Source organism: Neofelis nebulosa, chromosome 6, assembly GCF_028018385.1.
Source record: "Neofelis nebulosa isolate mNeoNeb1 chromosome 6, mNeoNeb1.pri, whole genome shotgun sequence".
Lineage (NCBI taxonomy): Eukaryota > Metazoa > Chordata > Mammalia > Carnivora > Felidae > Neofelis > Neofelis nebulosa.
The window spans coordinates 31,969,140-31,990,532 of record NC_080787.1 but is presented as its reverse complement, the minus strand read 5'-3'; the positions used below and the strand labels follow the sequence as shown (position 1 = coordinate 31,990,532).

Sequence of the window (21,393 nt, the reverse complement as noted above, 5' to 3'; positions counted from 1 at the left end):
AAAAAAAAAAAAAATGAAGGGTATCTGCTAGGCATAATCCTATGATATACTCCTGAAAAGTCCAACAGACTTACTGTTCTCCTAGAGATTTAAGATATCAACAAAAGGGTATGCAGAAGTTTAAGAATTTCCTAGGGGTTAGGAGGACTACTGTAGGTGTGGAATTCAGATGTTGCTGAGGAGCCCTGTACCTACTGTGATGTCAGGAGGCACAAATGACACTGGAATTCTATACTGCAAAATCTAAGTTAAGGACCTTGTGATGGTTAAGTCTATGTGTCAACTTGACTGCACCCCATATTCCTTTAACATTATTCTGGGTAAGTCTGTGAAGGTGTTTTTAGATGAGGTTAACATTTGAATTGGTAGGCTGAGGAAAGCAGATTGCCCTCCTTAATGAGGGTGGAACCCACCCAATCAGTGGAAGGCCTGAATACAACAAGAAAGCTGACCTTCCTCCAGTAAGGGGGAAATCCTCCAGCTTGACTGCTTTGACTGAGGACACTGAACTGAAACAGTGGTACTTCCTGGATCTTAAGCCTCTTGGCTTTCAGACTGGAACTACAACATAGGCATTCCTGGGTTTCCTGCTTGATTACTGCAGATTTTGGGACTTGTTAACCTCTATAATCATGTGAGCCAATTCCTTATGGTTAATCTTTCTCTTTATATACACAGTTAGATACAGAATCAACATCCTATTGGTTCTGTTTCTCTGAACCCTAACACACGCTGGTTTAGTATGTTGTGGACAAAGGGATGAAGCTCTGAAATAAAGGCGCAATTTGTTTCAATAATGAGTCAAGCCAGTATAAAATTCTAAGTATACTGATCAGTTGGTGCCTTTCTAATTATATCTGTCACAGTACCTAATACTGAACTTTTTGTTAAATGGGCTAGTTATTTCATAGTCCTTCTGTGAAATATTTTTAAATCAAAGAAAAGAGTGAAAAGCAATTTTTAAAATTTGATTATTTATCAAAATTAAAACTAAATTTTGACCATCAAACAGGTATTAATGAGTGCATAAAGGCATCTACTAGACAAAATAATCTGTGAACTTTAAGGACTGGTCTCCAAATATACAGAGAGTGGAGGGGGACAGGAATTAATTGTAAGTCATACCTCTTAAAATTATCAATTAAAAAAACAGTTACTTACTATTTTAATTTGATGAAGAGTCAAATATCTTTAACATACTGAACTATATAATTTTTGCCCTATTTTTAAAAGAAAATCTAATTTGGGAACATAAAGTGCATTTTAATCTACATTTTATGAGTTATGCAACTTAAAAAATGTCAATTACTAATGTTGAAAATTATTTGGATGCTTTACAATTTTTCATTCCAAATTATACTTATATTTAAAATATGTCTAAAGGTGAGATCTCAAGCTACTGTTAACCATTTCTTTAAAAACCTTAACTCTTTCCTGCACACACAGACCAAAACTACTTTGTGGTGAGACCAACGGCTAAATTTCACTGTTTTGATTCACGTATGTTACTTCACATGGGCATGACTGGTTTGAAGAACTATTTTTTAAACTGTTGGAAACTCCATCTAAATATTTAACGGATGGGCTCTTAATAAAGCAAATAGTTACTATAACTAGAAAAAATTTTTCAGGTAAATTTTGTTTAAATATTACAGAGCTTTCTTGTATGAGTTTGAATACCAAGTATCAAAAACCTCAGAACTCTTCCCAGTTTTAATTTAATTAAGTTTCAGGATTTCACTAGTAAACTGACATGGTAGGCACACGTTCCTAACTCATCCATTCCTTTCTAGTACCCTTCAGTGTCTTTCTAGCTTTTCAATAGAGGGTTGACAATTTAAAAACATGCCCAGATCTGCATAATGAATTACACTCAATTAACAATAATTACTATCAACTCTTAAAAGCTTACAAATACCACAGACATATCCAATTCAGTACAACTAATGTTTCACTAAAATATCCCAGATCAAGGGACACCTGGGTGACTCAGTTGGTTAAGCATCCGATTCTTGATTTCAGCTCAGGTTATTTTATTTTATTTTTTTTTATGAAATTTACTGTCAAATTGGATTCCATACAATCGGCTCAGGTTATGATCTCACATGAGACTGAGTCTCAGGTGGGCTCGATTGTGAGACTGAGCTTTCAGCATGGAGCCTGCTTGGGACTTTCTCTCTTCCTTTCTCTCTCTCTCCCTCTCTCTCTCTCTCCCTTTCTCTCTGCCCCTCCCCTGCTCCCGCTCTCTGAATGAATGAATGAATGAATAAATACCCAGATCAAAAACTTGGGAATTTTACAAACTCCAAAAAGACTCAAAATAAGGCAACTACGATCCTTGTGTGGTAGGCCACCTACGGGAACCAATCAAATTGGAAGGAAGAAACATTTGACTGGAAACAAATAACTAGGTTTAAAATCCATTTCCTAAGGTACTAATGCTTTTGATGAGTCAATCTATCTTGACATTATTCACCATGACTCTAGTAGTTCATCAGTCCACTATTTCTTAATGCTACTAAACTTTGTTCCCTGAATACCTATTATGTGCCACGCCAATGAGATTTCAAGTACTAGAACAAATATTTTTTTTCCAAATAATATGAGCACATTTTCATTTACCTGCTGGACACTGCTATAAGTACTCCATTGACATTAACTCGTTTAATTCTCAAACCAGAACTATACAACTAGGCATAAAGAAGTAAAGTTATTTGCCTAAGGTCACAGCTAGTAAGTGAAATATATTGGATGTTTCTATTAAAACACTTCATGTTCTGTAAGAGGAGCTGTGCACACAATCTGTCCAAGGCACTTATATGGAAGCATCTACCTTTCCAGTTGTCATGAGCAATCAGGATTAGAGACAGAGCAGATAAGAAGGGGAAGTTATGCCATGATATGGGTGGTACAGCTGTTCCCCACTGTGGCAGAGGGCAAGAAATCCAAACCTGTCCTCAGCACACAGTCACACAACTCTCATGCAGCTAAGAGGGATAAAAATGCAAACTGATGGAGACATGTATGAAAGCGGAATGTTGAGAAAACTTTTTTCAGGACACCAGAAAAGCTGAAATTAAAACATTCTCTTCCTTGGTTTGGGAGGAGCTAAGATGGAGGTGTGTAGAAAATAGAGGTTTGTAGAAAATCCTAGGCTTGTCCTCAAATACCACAAGATAACTATCAAATAATTCTGAATACCCAAAAATCTCCCTGAGGACTGACAGAACAAACTATACAACTAAAGGAAGAGAAGAGGTCACATCAAGGAAGATAGGAAGTGCAGAGATGTGGTTTGAGGGACAAAGAGATCACAAGTGCTGTGGAGGAGAGGAAGTCCTGGTCTTGGAGAATGGCAAGAGAGAGAGTGGAGTGCCCAGGGAAATGCATAAGGAGAACACTTCCCCAAAGCCAGTGGCTGGGAAAATGAGAAGAGCTGATTTTTGTGAGTTTTTGCAACCAGTAGGGCTCAAAGACTGGAGTTGTAGAGGTTGGCAGATTTGGCTGGGATAGAGACCTGAGGGCATTGCCCCACTCCTGGAGAGAAAGCAGGCAAGCAACCCTGGCGGCAGACAGAAATCTGAGGATCACCTAAGGTGCACAGGGAGAGACTAACTGTTTGCTTTTCTTGAAGCATACCTGTGAGAGGTAACATTCACAAACACACCTCTTGGGGGACAAAAGAACCAGAGGGAGCCATTTCCTTTGCCTGCACCTAAGCACAGGTGCAGAGACATGTGCTGAGGGTGGCAAACCTGGACACTGACTGTTTAGCCTACTTGCTCCAAATCCCACACCCCTGAACTCTTGTGTGACTGCTCTTCTGGGTTAATCCTCCATCTGTCCCAACCCAGGAAGACCCTCCCCCAGAAGACCAGCACAGGCCCCCACTATAGCAGCTCCTTAAAGTTTGGAGTTTTAAAGTTTGGAGTTTTAAAAGTCAGCAGGCTTGGCTGGTATATAACCCAAAGTGCACTGGACTGCTCCAGGCAGACAAATAATGTGGACACAGATAGCATGAAAACACCAATCTGAGCAGTGCCTGGGTGGCTCAGTCGGTTAAGCATCCGACTTCGGCTCAGGTCATGATCTCACAGTCTGTGAGTTCGAGCCCCGCGTCGGGCTCTGTGCTGACAGCTCAGAGGCTGGCGCCTGCTTCGGATTCTGTGTCTCCCTCTCTCTATGCCCCTCCCCTGCTCATGCTCTGTCTCTGTCTCAGAAATAAATAAAAACATTTAAAAAAAATTTAGAAAAAAAGAAAACACCAATCTGAAAAACCCCTGGAATGAATGAGGGGGAAATTATTCACTTTTCTGGGAGTGCTTCTCCAAGACCAGCAAGCATGGAGACCATTCTCTGGAGACAAAGAAGCTGGCTAGCACCATTTTCCCTCCCCTCTCCCTCAGCATAAACCAACTTCAGTAAACAGCACAGTCCCAAAACTGGCTCCCTCACCTACTTACACTAAGTCTTGTCCCCCTGCACTCTACTGGTACTGCTTTTCTTGGGCAAGTACACCTAAGAACCAGCACAGTAGGCCCCTCCCTCAGAAGACCGGCACAAACCCCCCCACACGCACTACATCTACTAACTATAGAGTTCTTCAAAACGTTAGGTGTGGTGGAAATAGCATCAGATCTAATTTAACAAATAGACCAGAGCACACCTAGTTAAAACTGGACACGCTTTGGCCAAGGTCCAAACACTCTCTGATGCAGACAGGGGAAACTCTGTAGACAACTGACCTGAGGGATAAAGCAGACAAAAATACAGCAGCAGAGTACATGCAGTACACACCAGAGACACTTCCTGAAGCTCCAGGCCATGGACATTATAGGACTACTCTTTCATAAAGCCATCACTCTCAGGAGCAGGAGAAGACAGAGACCCAGATAAAGTACACAGATGGAGGAATTCATCCCAAAAGAAAGAACAAGAAAAGGTCACAGCCAGAGATCTAATCAAAACATAAATAATATGCCTGATGCAGAATTTAAAGCAACAGTGAAAAGGATACTTGCTGGGCTTGAGAAGAGTATGGAAGACATCAAGGGGACTCTTACCACAGAGATAAGAGAGATAAAAAACAACCAGTCAGAAATGAAAAATGCAGTAACTGAGATTCAAAACAGACTGGATAAAATGACCACAAGAATGGAAGAAACACAGGAATGAATAAGTGATATAAAAAACAGTATAATGGAAAATGAAGCCAAATAAGAGAGAATGAATTATGGATTGCAAGAACAGACTTAGGGAATTCACTCAGGGAATTCACTGACTTAATTGAATGTAATAACATTTTCTCATAGGATTCCCAGAAGAAAAAGAGAAAGGGGTGACAGAAGGTTTATGTGAGGAAATAACAGCTGAAAACTTCCCTACTCTGTGGAAGGACAGACATCCAGATCCAGGAGTAAGAGAGAACTCCCATCAAAATCAACAAAAGCAGACCAACCCCAAGATATACCGTAGTTGAATTTACAAAATATAGTGATAGCAAAAAATCCTAAAAGAAGACAAAAGAAGTCCCTATACTACAATGGAACACCCATAAGGCTAGCTGCAGATCTCACCACAGAAACTTGGCAAGCCAGAAGGGAGGGGCACAATATATTCAACACACTGAATGGGAAAAATTTGCAGCCAAGTATAATCTACCCAGCAAAGCTATCATTTAGAATAGAAGGAGAGATAAAGAGATTCCCAAAGAAAAACTAAAGGATTCTGTGAACACTAAGCCAGCCCTGCAAGAAATATTAAAGGGCACTCTTCGAGTGGGAAGGAAATACCAAAAGAAAGAAAGACTAGAAGGAACAGAGAAAATCTCCAGAAACAATGACAAAACAGGTAATAAAATAGCACTAAATACATATCTATCAATAATTACTCTAAATGTAAATGGACTAAATGCTCTTTTGATTAAAAGACATAGGGTGTCAGAATGGATTAAAAAAAAAAAAACCCACAACCAAACCCATCTATATGCTGCCTACAAGATATTAATTCTAGACCTAATGACATGTGCAGATTGAAAGTGAGGGGCTGGAGAAACATTTATCATGTAAATGGACTGTAAAAGAAAGCCAGAGTAGGAATACTTATAACAGACAAACTAGATTTTAAACCAAAGACTATAACAAGAGATTAGAAAAAAAAGAAAAGCCACTATATCATAATAAAGGGGACTATCAAACAGAAGACACAACAATTGTAAATATTTATGCCCGCATCATGAAAGTGCCCAAATATGTAAAACAATTAGTAACAAACATAAAGGAAGTCCTTGATGATAACATAATAATAGTAGGGGTCTTTAACACCCCCACTTACATCAATGGACAGATAATCTAAGCACAAAATCAACAAGAAAACAGTGTCTTTGAACGACATACTGGACCTGATGGACTTAACAAATATATTCAGAACATTTCATCCCAAAGCATCAGAACATTATTTTCAAGTGAACATGGGGACATTCTACAGAATAGATCACATACTAGGTCACAAATCAGGCCTCACAAATACAAAAAATGTGAGATGATACCATGCATATTTTCTGATCATAATGAAATGAAACTTGAAGTCATCCACAAGAAAAAAATCTGGAAAGATGACAAATACAAAGAGATTAAACAACATCCTACTAAAGAATGAATTGGCCAACCAGTAAGTCAAAGAAGAAATAAAAATAATACATGGAAACAAATGAGAATGAAAACATGATTATCTAAAACCTCTGGAATGCAGCAAAAGTCATCCTAAGAGGGCAGTATATAGCAATACAAACCTACCTCAAGAAGCAAGAAAAGTCTCAACCTAACCTTATACCTAAAGTAGCTAGAAAAAGAACAACAAACAAAACCTAAAGCCAGAAGAAGAAGGGAAATAATAAAGATTTGAACAGAAGTAAATGATATAGAAACTAAAAAACAATAGAAGAGATCGATGAAACCAGGAGCTGGTTCTTTGAAAAAATTAATAAAATTGATAAACCCCTAACCAGGCTTATCAAAAAGAAAAAAGACTCAAATCAATAAAATCACAAATGAAAGAGGACAAATAACCAACACCACAGAAATACAAACGATTATAAGAGAATATTATGAAAAATTATATGTCAACAAATTAGAAGAAATGGATAAATTCCTAGAAATATATAACTACCAAACCTAAAACTGGAAGAAACAGAAAACTTGAACAGACTGATAACCAGCAAAGAAACTGAATCAGTTATCAAAATCTCCCAACAAACAAAATTCTAGGGCCAGATGGCTTCACAGGGGGAATTCTACCAAATATTTAAAGAAGAGTTAAGGAGCACCTGGGTGACTCAGTCAGTTAAGTGTCTGACTTCAACTCAGGTCATGATCTCACGGTTTCAGTTCAAGCCCTGCATCGGGCTCTGTGCTGACAGCTCAGAGCCTGGAACCTGCTTCAGATTCTGTGTCTTCCTCTCTCTCTCTTTGCCCCTCTCCTACTAGTGCTTTGTCTCTCTCTCAAAAATAAATAAACATTAAAAAAATAATAATAAAATAAGAAGAGTTAATACCTATTCTTCTCAAACTATTCTGAAAAACAGAAATGGAAGGAAAATTTCCAAATTCATTCTATGAGATCAGCATTACTCTGATTCCAAAAACAGCAGACTCCACTAAAAAAGAGAACTACAGGTTGGTATCTTTGATGAACATGGATGAAAAATTCTCAACAAAATACTAGCAAATTAAATCCAACAGTACATTAAAAGAATCATTCAGCATGATCAAGTGAGATTGATTCCTGGGCTATAAGGTGGCTCAATATTCGCAAATCAATCAACATGATACAGATATTAATAAAGAAAGGATAAAAACCATATGATCCTTTCAGTAGATGCAGAAAAGCATTTGACAAAGTACAACATTGCTTTCATGATAAAAGCCCTCAACAAAGTTGATTTAGAATGAACTTCAACATAATAAAGGCCAATATGAAAAATGCACAGCTAATATCATCTTCAATGGGAAAAAACTCAGAGCTTTTCCTCAATAGTCAAGAATGAGACAGGGATGTCGACTCTCACCAGTTATTTAACATAGTCCTAGCCATAGCAATCAGGCAACAAAAAGAAATAAAAGGCATCCCAATAGGTAAGGAAGAAGTCAAACTTTCACTGCTGATGACATATACAGAAAATCAAAAGACTCCAGCAAAAAATTGCTAGAACTGATACACAAATTCAGTAAAATCACAGGATACAAAATCAATGTACAGGGGCGCCCGGGTGGTTCTGTCAGTTAGGCATCCAACTGCGGCTCAGGTCATGATCTCATGGTTTGTGGGTTCCAGCCCTGCACCGGGCTCTGTGCTGACAGCTCAGAGCCTGGAGCCTGCTTTGGGTCTGTGTCTCCCTCACTCTCTGCCTCTCCCCCACTCTCACTTTGTCTCTCTCTTTCTCTCAAAAATAAATAAACGTAATAAAAATTTTTTTAAAAAAATCAATGTACAAAAAGCTGTTGCACTTCTATACACCAATAATGAAGCAGCAGAAATAGCAATTAAAGAATTGATCTGATTTACAATTGCACCAAAACCCATAAGATACCCAGAAATAAATTTAACCAAAGAGGTAAAAGGTCTATAAAAAAACACTGATGAGGGAAAATAAAAATAACACAAAGAAATGGAAAAACATTCCATGCTCATGGATGGGAAGAACAAACATTGTTAAAGTGTCTACACTCCCCACAGAAATCTACACATTTAATGCAATCCCTATCAAAATACCGCTGGAATTTTCATAGTTACAACAAACAATCCTAAAATTTGTACAGAAGCACAAAAGAACCTAAATAGCCAAAGACATCTTGAAAAATAAAAGCAAAGCTTGAGGCATCATAATTCCAGATTTCAAATTATACTACAAAACTATAGTCATCAAGACAGTATGGTAATGGCACAAAAAGAGACACATAGATCAATGGAACAGAATAGAAAATCCAGAAATGAACCTACAACTATATAGTCAATCTTCAACAAAGCAGGAAAGAGTATCCAGTGGAAAAAAGACAGTCTCTTCAACAAATGGTGTTGGGAAAAGTGGACAGCAACATCCAAAAGAAAGAAACTGGACCACTCTTACACCATACACAAAAATGAATTCAAAATGGATGATTGACTTAAATGTGAGACAGGAACTCATCAAAATCCTAAAGGAGAAACTCTCTGACATCAGCTGTAGCAACTTCTTAATAGATATATCTCCTGAGGCAAGGGAAACAAAAGCAAAATAAACTATTGGGATTTCATCAAAATAAAAAGCTTCTGCACAATCAATAAGCAATCAACAAAACTAAAAGTCAACCTTCAGAATGGGAGAAGATATCTGCACATGACATATCGGATAAAGAGTTAGTATCCAAAATCTATAAAGCACTTATAAAACACAACACCCCAAAAAACAAATAATCGTTAAAAAATGGGCAGAAGACATGAATAAATGTTTTTCCAGAGAACACATACAGATGCCTAACAGACACAGGAAAACATGCCCACCATCTTTATCATAAGGGAAATACAAACCAAACTACAATGAGATATCACCTCACACCACTGAGAATGGCTAAAATTAACAACACAGGTAGCAAGAGTTATTGGTGAGGATGCAGAGAAAGGGGAACCCTCTTACATTGTTGGGTGGAATGCAAACTGGTGCAGCCACTGAGAGAACAGTATGGAGGTTCCTCAAAGAGTTAAAAATAGAACTACCCTACAATCCAGCAATTGCACTACTAGGTATTTACCCAAAGGATACAAAAATACTAATTTGAAGGGGCACATGCACCCCAATGTTTATAGCAGTATTATCAACAATAGCCAAATTATGGAAAAGAGTTCAAATGTCTATCAGCTGATGAATGGATAAAGTAGACATGGTAAAGGATAAAGAATCCAGATTCTAAGAGACATATACACCCCGATGTTTATAGCAGCATTATCGACAGCCAAACTACAGAAAGAGCCCAAATGTCCGACTGCTGAATGGATAAAGGTGTGACATACATATATGTGTGTGTGTGTGCGCGTGCACACGTGTGTGCATGCAATGGAATATTACCCAGCCATCAAAAAGAATAAAATCTTCCATTTGCAATGATGTGGAAGGAGCCAAAGAGTATTATGCTAAGTGAAGTAAGTCAGAGAAAGACAAATATTATATGATTTCTCTCATATGTCGAATTTAAGAAACAAAACAGAGGAACATATGGGAAGGGGAGTGGAGAGAAAAGAGGGAAACAAACCACAAGAGACTGTGAATGACAGAGAACAAACTGAGGGTTGATCAGAGGTTGGTGGCAGACAGGTTAGATGGGTGATGGGTATTAAGGAGGGCATTTATTGTGAGGAGCACTGGGTATTATATGTAAGTGATGAATCAGCAAAGTCTACTCCTGAAACCAATATTATACTATATGTGAACTAGAATTTAAATAAAAATTCACAAAGATAAAAAAAAAAATAAAGATTTTGGTGTGTGTGTGTGTATGTATGTGTGTGTGCATGTGTATGTGTACACATACAATCAATGGAATATTATTCAGCCATAAAGAATGAAATCTTGCCATTTGCAAGAATGTGGATGGAGGTAGACAGTATTATGCTAAGTGAAATAGGTCAGTTAGAGAAAGACAAATATAATATGATTTCACTCATATGTGGAATTTAAGAAACAAAACAAATGAACATGGGAGGAGAAAAGAGAGGCAAACCAAGAAACTGACTCTTAACTATAGAGAACAAATTGATGGTTAGGGAAGTAGGCAGAAGGGGAGGAGGTAGGGCAGTAGAATGGTTTAAATAGATGAGCATTAAGGAGGGCACTTGTGATGAGCCCCAGGTATTGTATGTAAGTGATGAATCACTAAATTCTACACCAGAAACCAGTATTATACTGCATGTTAACTAACTAAAATTTAAATAAAAATTTGTAGAAAAAAAATAAAGCATTCTCATCCTCAGTAGCAACAAGCAACTCTGCATTTATCAAGGGCAGCCAAACTCTACATTTATTTTATGGAAGACTCACTTCCCTTGTATAGTTAACTTTTCAATAGAGTTTTTGTATAATCAAGTGATACAAAAAGACAGAAGACATACATTATTTAAAGCTATAATATTTTAATGTTATAAAGCACAGTAACTAATACACTGCTGAAAAGGAAGAAAAAAATATGGTGATAACTCATGCTTAAGAGTTCAGTTTTTATGCACTAAGGAGTTTTGTCATACACTATAGTTTTTCCATTTTTCATACACCAAGGAAATTTTATGGTTTAGATAACTAACCATTCATACAAACAAGGATCTACCTGGTTTAAAAGAAAAGAGTCAGTGAACCAATGAGAATTAAACATTCAAAGGAAAACAAATTGCTCCAGAAAATAATTCTATTTCTTTTAGAAGTCGCGTGAATAAATGTCCATGGGTCAAGAGAGAAAAGATGGACCCCTGGAGTACCAAGACACCCAACCACTTTCCATGAAGGAGAAGAGGTCTTGAACCACAAAGGTGTACTTACATTCAAAATACCAAAACCAGTTAGCCCTTTCCATATCCAATTTCTATGTTCTATTTCTATGCAAGTATAAAAGAGCAGGAAATAGCCATTATCCTCATGAAGATCTCTACCTGTCCCAGCTCCCAGGGACAAAAGGAGTTCTCTGTAGAGAGACAAAACCAGAGCTATCTTCTCCTTGTTACAGGTGGGGCCTCTTTGGCAGCTGAAGGTGAAGGGCATTAGTGTCTACACTCCAGGGCCTGGGGGCTTTTCATGGGGCACTTGAACTGAGGGTCTAGAATGATGAGTCTGAATTCCGTGTGCTACACATAAAAATCAGTCATTACTGTGGAGGGAGAATGTCACAGGCTGAGGGGCAAAGCACAAGATAGCACCCCACCCCTACCCCAGGTGGTATCTGTGTGATATTCCTGGACACTCCCAGCTACCCAAGAACAAAGGAAAGGGGTTTAAATGCTTGCAACTAAGGCAAATGAAAAATTAAATTCCCTTACTGCCTGCAGCCCATTGACAAGTCCTTGAAACCAGCAGAGTGACCTAACTTTAGGAGCTCAGCTGCCTCCATGATGACACTTTGCTAGGGGCAAAAGAGAACCTTGACTTAACCTTGTCTCAACCTCCTGAGGATCCTGTAAATCTATTTCCTTTATCTCAACTGCTCCAGGACATATGCTGGCAATCATGCTCCAAGCTTATGGCCCCTGATATGCATCTGAAGGGTCTCCTGACTGAGGTTTTATAAAATGGTGATAAGGGTGTTTCCCCAGCAACAGCTAGCCCCTCTGAGGTCCTGAAAACCTTGTTTCCAAAATTTCTTAGAGACTTATTCTGTCCCTGACTCCCTCCCAACCTGAGGGAATATAATGAGTTATCCCTCAGGACCCCAGTGCAGCTCTTCCTGCCCATGGGTCCTCTCCCCCATGCTTTAATAAAATCACCTTTTTGCACCAAAGACATCTTCAAGAATTCTTTCTTGGTCGTTGGCTATGACCAAGACCCCACCATCACCCCAAAATGTCATCAGTTACTTTCTGTTCATAATTTCTATGCTACCAATTATATTATGATTAAGACACTAAGTGAATGTGCGACTTTTGAAAATTTAAATGCAATAGCTTCTATGCGCTGATCACAGTGGGCTAGAAAACAAGATCATTTAATTCTTTCCAGCTAGAAACCTCCATAATTACATGGGTTATTTCAGAGCCATGTGCAAGCTCCTTTTACCTTTGTTTTATCTTCGTTTTACCATTTGTTCATAATCAACTGTACAATAATTTCATCTATAATTTTACCTAACTGGCAATCTACTCAACTCTAAATCCTTGAAGATATTTCACATTTTCTTTTTTTCTTTAACTGACTCTCATTTAATCCTCATGACCACCTTTTGAGACAGATACCCCTACTCTCTTTTTACATTTGAGAATACTCTCAGAACAATGAAGTAACTTGTTTAACATCATACAGCTATGAAGTGTTAGAGCTTTATAGAACTCTTAATTAATCTTAAAATATCTGACAATATTAATAGGCTTTGGGACTCAAGTTTTTAAAAAGTCACTTAGAAACCTAAATTTTTTAAGACTAGAAGTTAATTCACAATGACTTAGCGACATCTACAGTCAAATTTGTATACATACCTCACTGAAAAGGCTTCCATTAACATAAGAAATCCAGAGTTTCCAGAAGTTAGGCAGCTGACTTAAAACAAGCTTGGTCAGTTTTTCAACAAATGCCACCCGGTGAGGAGTTTTGTATCTCCATGCTAAGGGGGGAAAATACTATGAATATACTTTGAGTCAAGAATAAAAATTGGTTTCAACATATTACTGCTCCCCCACCAAAAAATGTGTTGCACTTTGTCCCACTTTGGCTACAGAGCTTTAATTTATTGATAGACCGATATCAGTAAATGTTTTCCACATCACACTACCAAAGCCTGCCAGCACACAGAATACACTTTAACCAGAGGTTCCTGTTTTTCTCAAAGGGGCATGGCAGACTGGTTTGGAGGGCACAGCAGGAGAAGGAGAATGCTTTGGCTTTTCAACCTTGTCTTCAGGATGTTCTACTTCCCTCAAAAGTCCTACCCTCAAACAGCAAAGTAAGGCAAAGTCAGGGCAAGGCCAATTAGCCTTAAATTTGAGGCAAATAACAACCAGTTGGAAATACCACTGTATGGGGGTGCCTGGGTGGCTCAGTCAGTTAAGTGTCTGACTTCTGCTCAGGTCATGAACTCACAGTTCTTGAGTTTGAGCCCCACATCCAACTCTGTGCTGACAATCTAGAGCCTGGTGCCTGCTCCAGATTCTGTATGTCCTTCTCTCTCTGCCCCTTCCCAGCTTGCGCCATGTGTGCGTGCTATCTCTCTCTCTCAAAAAATATATATAAACATCTAAAAAATTAAAAAAAAAAAAAAAAAGGAAATGCCACTATGATAACTTGATTCATTACTGAATTTTCACCATGTATAAAGGAACATATTCAAGTATAATCATATAATGAATAACTTCCCATGACAAAGAAATTTAAGAAAAAATAAAAATACTGAAGTCTCTTGGGTTACATATCATTTAATGCAGTTATTGTTGCAAGTGGGAAATAATATCTTATAGATTTCTTATGGGAATAAGTTCATTGGAATAAAAACAAATTAGTAATTCAAAAGCATTAATCACTTCCAATCTCTTTCCTTTTTCTTTATTGCATTCTTTCCTGTTTCCTTCTTCCTCCATGCCTTGCTTCCTGGCCCTGCTGTTCTGTTTCACAGCCTCCAGCAGGAGCAGGCAGAGGCATCCCCACTGTCCAGTTTCACAGCAATGATCAGGAGAACTTCTGGGGTCAACTTCTAACTTCTATTCAGCAATTTCAAAGACCGGCCAGATAAGAGAACTTTATTAACTCCTTTATCAACTGTCAGCTTCCTTTCAAATTACTCCTAGGCAAAAAGTTTTGTTGCTATAATTACTGTTGTTATTCTGGGGGGGGGGGGGGGAGGAGGGAGATGGATTTTATTTATTTTAAATGTTTCGTAGTATTTTAAAAAGACAAGATGTGGTTGGAAAAGAAAGCTTAAAAGGTATACAGAACAAAGTCTATCTCCCACTAGTTCTCCATTTGCCCAGTTCCCAGCTGCAGCCATAAGAAACCACTGTTATTAGTCATTTGTGATTCTTTCTGAAATGTCTTTTATATACACAAGCAAATATAAATACATATTCTCCCCTCCCCCCCCACCCAGCCAAATGTTCTTTCACACAAATGAAAGCAAACTCAAGACAATCTTTTGACACTTGGCCTTTTTTTCATTTAACAGTGGATCCTGAAGTTCTTCCCTATTCGTACATAAAATGTTTCTTCCCCCCCCCCCCCCACAATTACATTTGTGTACAGCTGACCCTTGAACAATACAGAGGCTAGAGACACCGATCCCCTGCACAGTCAAAAGTCTATGAATAACTTCTGACTCCCCAAAAACTGAACTACTAATAGCCTACTGTTGACCAGGAAAGTTACCAATTACATAAAGCAGTCAATTAATACATATTTTATGTGTTATATGTATTATACTGTACCCTTACAATAATACCTTTTTAATTTTTTCTGTATTTCAATGATACCTGGTTCATCTTAAGAGTTTTTTCAAATTGTCACAAGTCTCCAAAAAACTTTCCAATATATTTACTGAAAAAAATTTGTGTATAAGTAGACCTACACAGTTCAAACCAGTGTTGTTCAAGGGTCAAATGTATTTCATATTTTGTATGTATGATAATTTTAAAAAATTCCCTTTTAATGGATAAGACTGTTTCCAATGTTTTGTCATTAAAATTAGTACTTCAAAAAAAAAAAACCAAAATAAGTGTTTTAATCAATAACTTTTTACCTACAACATTTAGCACATATGCAAGTATCAGTGTAGAATAAATTCTTAGAACAAGAACTTCTAGGTCCAAGAGTACATGAAGTTGTGATTTTGATAAGTATTATTAAACTGTCCTCTACAGGGATTCTTTACACACCCACCAGCAACACACATAAACACATATAAGCTTCTTTATAATCTTACCAATGAACAAACCAAATACATAAAACCTAAAACAATAAAAATTTAGGGATTTTGCCAAACTCATATCCCATCGTTCTTACATAGCCTTTTAAATTTTTTTGTAAGTGAGGCTGAATACCTGCCTTCATATACTTAAGAGCCATTCAGACTTCCTATTTGTGGCCTACAGAGCCTCTTTACCTCTTAGGTATATTAGCCCTTTGTCTATGAGTTGGGGGGAAAAGCTTTAAATTGTTGTCACATATGTGAAAGGCATAGTTCTTTATTTAGGGGTACATTACAAACTGTACTTGTCTATTTGGCCAATATTTGTTAAGTGTCCTGTGTCTTAATCCTGTGGCTATACCATAACGTCTGTCTGTGATGCTGACCACTAATACTGAATGAACAGAACAGGTCTTTGCCTTCATGGAGTCTACAATTGAACAGACAACCAATGAAAGGAGTCCTAATGATAATGTGATATGAGTCTAATGAAATTAGAGGTATTTTTCATCTTGAGACAGAGCTGAAAGAGACAAACCAAATACAGATAAGCACTATTTTCGAAATGGCAGGCAGCATGCTACATAGCATAGACCACAGCCCAGTGCATGATGGGCCAATGATAACAAATAGGAGAAGAAAATCTAAAAACTGAAGCACTGAAACACGTGCCTCATGTGGTGGCAAGTAGACTGTTATGATATCTTCCCCCAAATTAGTGTTTCAAAGGTTTGAGCTCCTCCATGCAGCTATACTGATCATTACTTATATAACACTATTGTGAGAAATTCAACTAGTATCCTTATCTCATATATTCTTTGCAAGACTATTTGCTGGGAAATTAAAGTGAAAACATCCTATGCTGAACCAAGTCCTTGTTGGCTCTGATGCTGAACAAGCTCTCTGAGTGGCCTGGCTTACTGCACTTCCATGTATTCTACATATACACAGTATATAGACATTCTACATATATAGACCACTGGGTCTCAAAGATCAGTCTGTCATGGAGAATGCCTCCACTCCAAAGAAAAATAAGGAACAACTGTTTTCTCACCAACGTAAAGAAAAATTTCTTTAAAAACAAAACAGAGGGGTGCCTTGGTGGCTCAGTCAGTTAAGTGTCCGACTTCGGCTCAGTTCATAATCTCACGGTTCGTGGGTTTGAGACCCACGTCAGGCTCTATGCAGACAGCTCAGAGCCTGGAGCCTGCTTCAGAGTCTGTGTCTCCCTCTCTCTCTGCCCTACCCCACTCACGTTCTGTCTCTCTCCCTCTTGTTGTCTCAAAAATAAGTAAACATTAAAAAAATTTAAAAAATCACACACAAAAAAGTAAACTCCAATACTTATAAGAATAACATAAAATACTTTAAAATAAACTTTGAGGTATTTACTTTTAATATAAAGTAAGATATTTCTATTAGCCTATTTGGATTTCTTTCTTTAAAAAAAAAAATATTCTTAAGTAATCTCTACACCCAACATGTGCCTTGAATTCACAACCCCGAGATCAAGAGTCACATGCTCTACTAACTGAACCAGCCAGGTGCCCCACCCTAGTTGGATTTCTTAGATTTGTTATTGAGGTTATAAATAACTAGTGACTAACAGCATTTAACTGGTACCCAAATGCATTATAACCAATATATTTTGTATCTCACACAGGTAAATAAACAATAGGTAAATATCAACTTTACAAAGGAAATGTAATATTGTTAAAATTCAAGATACTTTATTCTCAGGAAAAAATGGTTAGTAATTAATATATTATTAACCCTTCTTTCTAAACCAAGTTTTAAAATGCATACAAAAGGTGTTTCTCTGTACTGACTATAGAGATTACTTTTATTACAAATGCCATCTTAAAGAATTTCTCACAAAATATTTTCTGTAGCATATTTTTTAAAAGTCAACCACAGGAAAAATTAAAGTAGACTTTAACTATGTATGTTGAATATACATTCACCTGTGAAGGTTGGTAATACTTAGCAGCAGCAACACAAGGAAAATTTCCAATTTTCCTTGGACATTCAAGACAAAAATGTTTGAAATTATACAAGTGCAAATTTAAAAGACAAAGTAGGAGTAGAGAGAGATACTTACTGTCATCTCGACCAGAGTGAAAGCTGCTGCCCCTCTTCAATGACGCTGTCTGACTAAGATGACCCAACACCAAAGGACGTGTATCACTGTCCAGATCCAACATGGGACTGTGAAGGCCTGGGGTACCTAGAAGAGAGGTGACATTTCCATACATTCCATATATTCTTATTTTGTTGATGTAATGAACTGCTTCTCAGAGTTATTTCTTGATCAATTGTTCCGTTCTTTTAAATAAAACATTCACTAAGCAAAATAAAAAATGTTTTCTCTTAATGGCTTTAAAAAGTCATTCCCACCATGACAGATTTGTAGGATTCAATCCATTTCTTTGGCTTAATACAGAGAGGTAACAAACCATGAAAGAAACTTATGTTTCATTTTAGAATGAATATTCAGCAATACTGGCAGTGGCAAGGGTGGGACAAAGTCTACAAATAAAAATCAGGATGAGAAATCCTTTTTTGAAAAACAACTTGGCGCTTGAAGTCACGGAGTTCTGATTCTTTTAATGGAGCAGACTTACAGCATAAATCTTTAACTTTCCTGTAAAATTTAAATCTCCAAATCCTATGATTTCTTTGGTATGTGGGATTTGATCCCCTATTTCTATTCCTGATGCCAGCCGCCTAATTTGGATCCTTCCCACCTCACACTGTTAATATTCCAGAAGCCTAACATTTTTTTTTTTTAATTTTTTTTTTTTTAATGTTTTTTATTTATTTTTGGGACAGACAGAGACAGAGCATGAACGGGGGAGGGGCAGAGAGAGAGGGAGACACAGAATCGGAAACAGGCTCCGAGCCATCAGCCCAGAGCCCGACGCGGGGCTCGAACTCACGGACCGCGAGATCGTGACCTGGCTGAAGTCGGACGCTTAACCGACTGCGCCACCCAGGCGCCCCAAGAAGCCTAACATTTTACTACTGTCCAGAAACTCTCTTTACTGTCTGGATTAATATCACCAAAATAGTGCTTTCTTGATTCTCTTCTCAGAAGTCTTCTAGAAAACCCTTAGACATCCAACCCAGGGGTGCCTGGGTGGCTCAGTCAATTAAATGTCCAGATTTGGCTCAGGTCATGAGCAGGCACCCTGTGAATTCTAGCCCCACGTCAGGCTCTGTGCTGACAGTTTAGAACCTGGAGCCTGTTTCAGATTCTGTGTCTCCCTCTCTCTCTGCCCCCCCCCCCCCCCGCTCATACTCTGTCTCTGTCTTTCAAAAATAAACATGAAAAAAAAAATTAAAAAAATAAATCCAACCCAAATTATTCTAAGAACCAGGAAACATTTTTTCCTAAAATGGATATCAAGAACTATTCACCTCCCCCATTCGTGCTGTGTCTCTCTCAAAAATAAACATTAAAAATTAAAAAAAAAAAAAATAGGACTTGAATTACAGCTGCTCCATGAAGTCACCTCTTATTCTAACTCAAAGTGTTACCTATCTTCTCTGCCTTCTGACACAAGTGAAAAGTAACATAATTCAACTGACTTGACATTCTACCTTCTGATGTTCATTAACAGTCAAGTTACTCCTGTTTCCAAATCAAAATACTATATTCTCAGGTATTAAGGATTAAATATTATATCTGTGTCCATAATCACTGGACCTTCTGCAAATAACTCCCTCAATATATACTGAGTGACTGGTACTAAATTATTCAGTAAGAACTCTATTCCTTCTTTTATAACTTAGTAGAATAAAAGCTTATAGATTTGTTTTCAGATGCAAAAGATAAAACATATCTATGCCACTGATAATATTAGTTATTCAGTAACACTGACAAGTATTTATTGAGTACCTCCTATGTGCCAGTAACTGTAGACCCTGAGGATAAGGTGATGAATAATAGACAAGGCTCTGCTCTCAAAATGTTTACATTCTGGTAGTGGAGGCAAAAAAATAAAGAAATAAAGAAAAAAATACAGTAAAAATATGCTATGGAGAACCTGCCTTCACAAGCTCCTCCTAACATGAGCCATTTAACATGATACACTATGAGCTATTTCCTTGTATTCTCACAAATTCTACTAAGGTAGGGTTTGTAAAAATAGAAATTAAATCATTTGAACAGATTTTTTAGTGGAACAGAATTTTATTGAAGACATACTATGTTCTACTAAAGTGCTAAACATAAATACTTTATTTACCTGCATTTCTACTTTGGAAAACAAAATAAATGATATGTGATACAGAGTAAAAAAATACAGTGGAGAAACAGTATTTTTATAATTGATTGTTTTCTGTATTAAAGAAGTTGTGTGTAGAAGCTTCAATGATATGACATTTTCCTTTGCAGTTACACAGTTGCCACTGCTATTAACTGTAGAATTCAGGAAATTAGTATCATAATATCAATTTTCTGACATACTTTAATAGGAAATATAAAGAAGACCAAACTTATTTAGCATCACAATAAGTACTTACATTAAAATTATAATATAAATAAAATTTTATATAAAAAGGTACAAAGAATGTTTTACTTAAAAAAATTTTTTTAAAAATATTTATTCACCTTTGAGAAAGAGAGTGCAAGCTAGGGAGGGGCAGACAGAGTGAGAGACACAGAATCCGAAGCAGACTCCAGGCTCTGAGCTGTCAGCCCAGAGCCCGACGCAGGGCTCAAACCCACGAACTTTGAGATCATGACCTGAGCCAAAGTCAGATGCCCAACCGACTGAGCCACCCAGGAGCCCCTAGAACGTTTTAATTTTAAAATGTTACAAGTTACTCTTCAAGGTTTCAGAAATATACATTTTAATTTTATTTTTTTAAATTTTTTTAATGTTTATTTATTTTTGACAGAGAGAGAGAGAGAGAGAGAGAGAGAGAGAGAGAGAGAGAGAGAGAGAATGAGTGGGGGAGGGGCAGAGAGAGAGGGAGACACAGAATCCGAAGCAGGCTCCAGGCTCTGAGCCATCAGCACAGAGCCCAACACGGGACTCGAACTCACAAACCGCAAGATCATGACCTGAGCCAAAGTCGAACACACAACCGACTGAGCCACCCAGGCGCCCCCCAGAACTATACATTTTTAATTAAGAAGGAAAACACTTCCTAGTTTCCTAAAAATACATTATGTACCATTCCTACAGAAAAACATAATTATCATTGTTCAAGTAGATCCTCAGAAAAAGATTTTCCCCATAAATCATGTCTTTACAACTTTAATTTAAATAGTTTAATTTTAAGTAATTTATGAAGTTTAAATAAATCTTGGAATTTAGAAACTGTTAAAGCACTGATTTATCTTCCCCTTTAATAACAGAAATTATATTATGAATATGCTTTTCTTCTATTAGAAACCATATCATCATTTTCTATAATATCAGGAAAAGAAAGTTTAACATGAACTGATTTCTTAATTGGCAGTGTCAAATTACCATCCAGTGTAGCACAGCATCAGGGAGTTAAAACAGCATATACACCCTCAGGACTAACCAGCATCTGGAACAAATCTGTTCAGACGCATTTTTGCTGAGTGACCAGAAGATAGCGCAACAGCACCACACACATTCATCAGCCCTGAAAACTCAACAGTGAGCATTAAACTCGCAAATGCATTTCTCTAACATTTTTTTTCTTTTTACTCAAAGAAAAGGTCTTATCATCAGTTATTTTACAGGGAATTAGGAAGTTTATCCTTTGAAGAGAAAATTAAAACATTTTAAATCTC

General features: G+C 37.3%; 1 protein-coding gene and 1 long non-coding RNA gene across 7 annotated transcripts in view; one reads left to right on the top strand and one right to left on the bottom strand.

The window, feature by feature from the left end:
- EXOC2 (exocyst complex component 2) overlaps positions 1-21,393 on the bottom strand; it is a 282,492-nt gene that overhangs the window by 136,732 nt on the left and 124,367 nt on the right. For all 6 annotated transcript variants that reach the window (XM_058733209.1, XM_058733203.1, XM_058733204.1 and 3 more), the window contains 2 exons: positions 17,719-17,844; positions 13,204-13,328 (listed from right to left, as the gene is read on the bottom strand). In XM_058733209.1, coding sequence (XP_058589192.1) covers positions 13,204-13,328; positions 17,719-17,844 — 251 coding nt within the window. The remainder of the gene's footprint in view (positions 1-13,203; positions 13,329-17,718; positions 17,845-21,393) is intronic.
- Positions 211-14,477, top strand: LOC131513893 (uncharacterized). The gene is made up of 4 exons (XR_009262869.1): positions 211-320; positions 11,443-11,550; positions 13,554-13,667; positions 14,334-14,477. It is a non-coding gene; the product is annotated as an uncharacterized LOC131513893 (long non-coding RNA).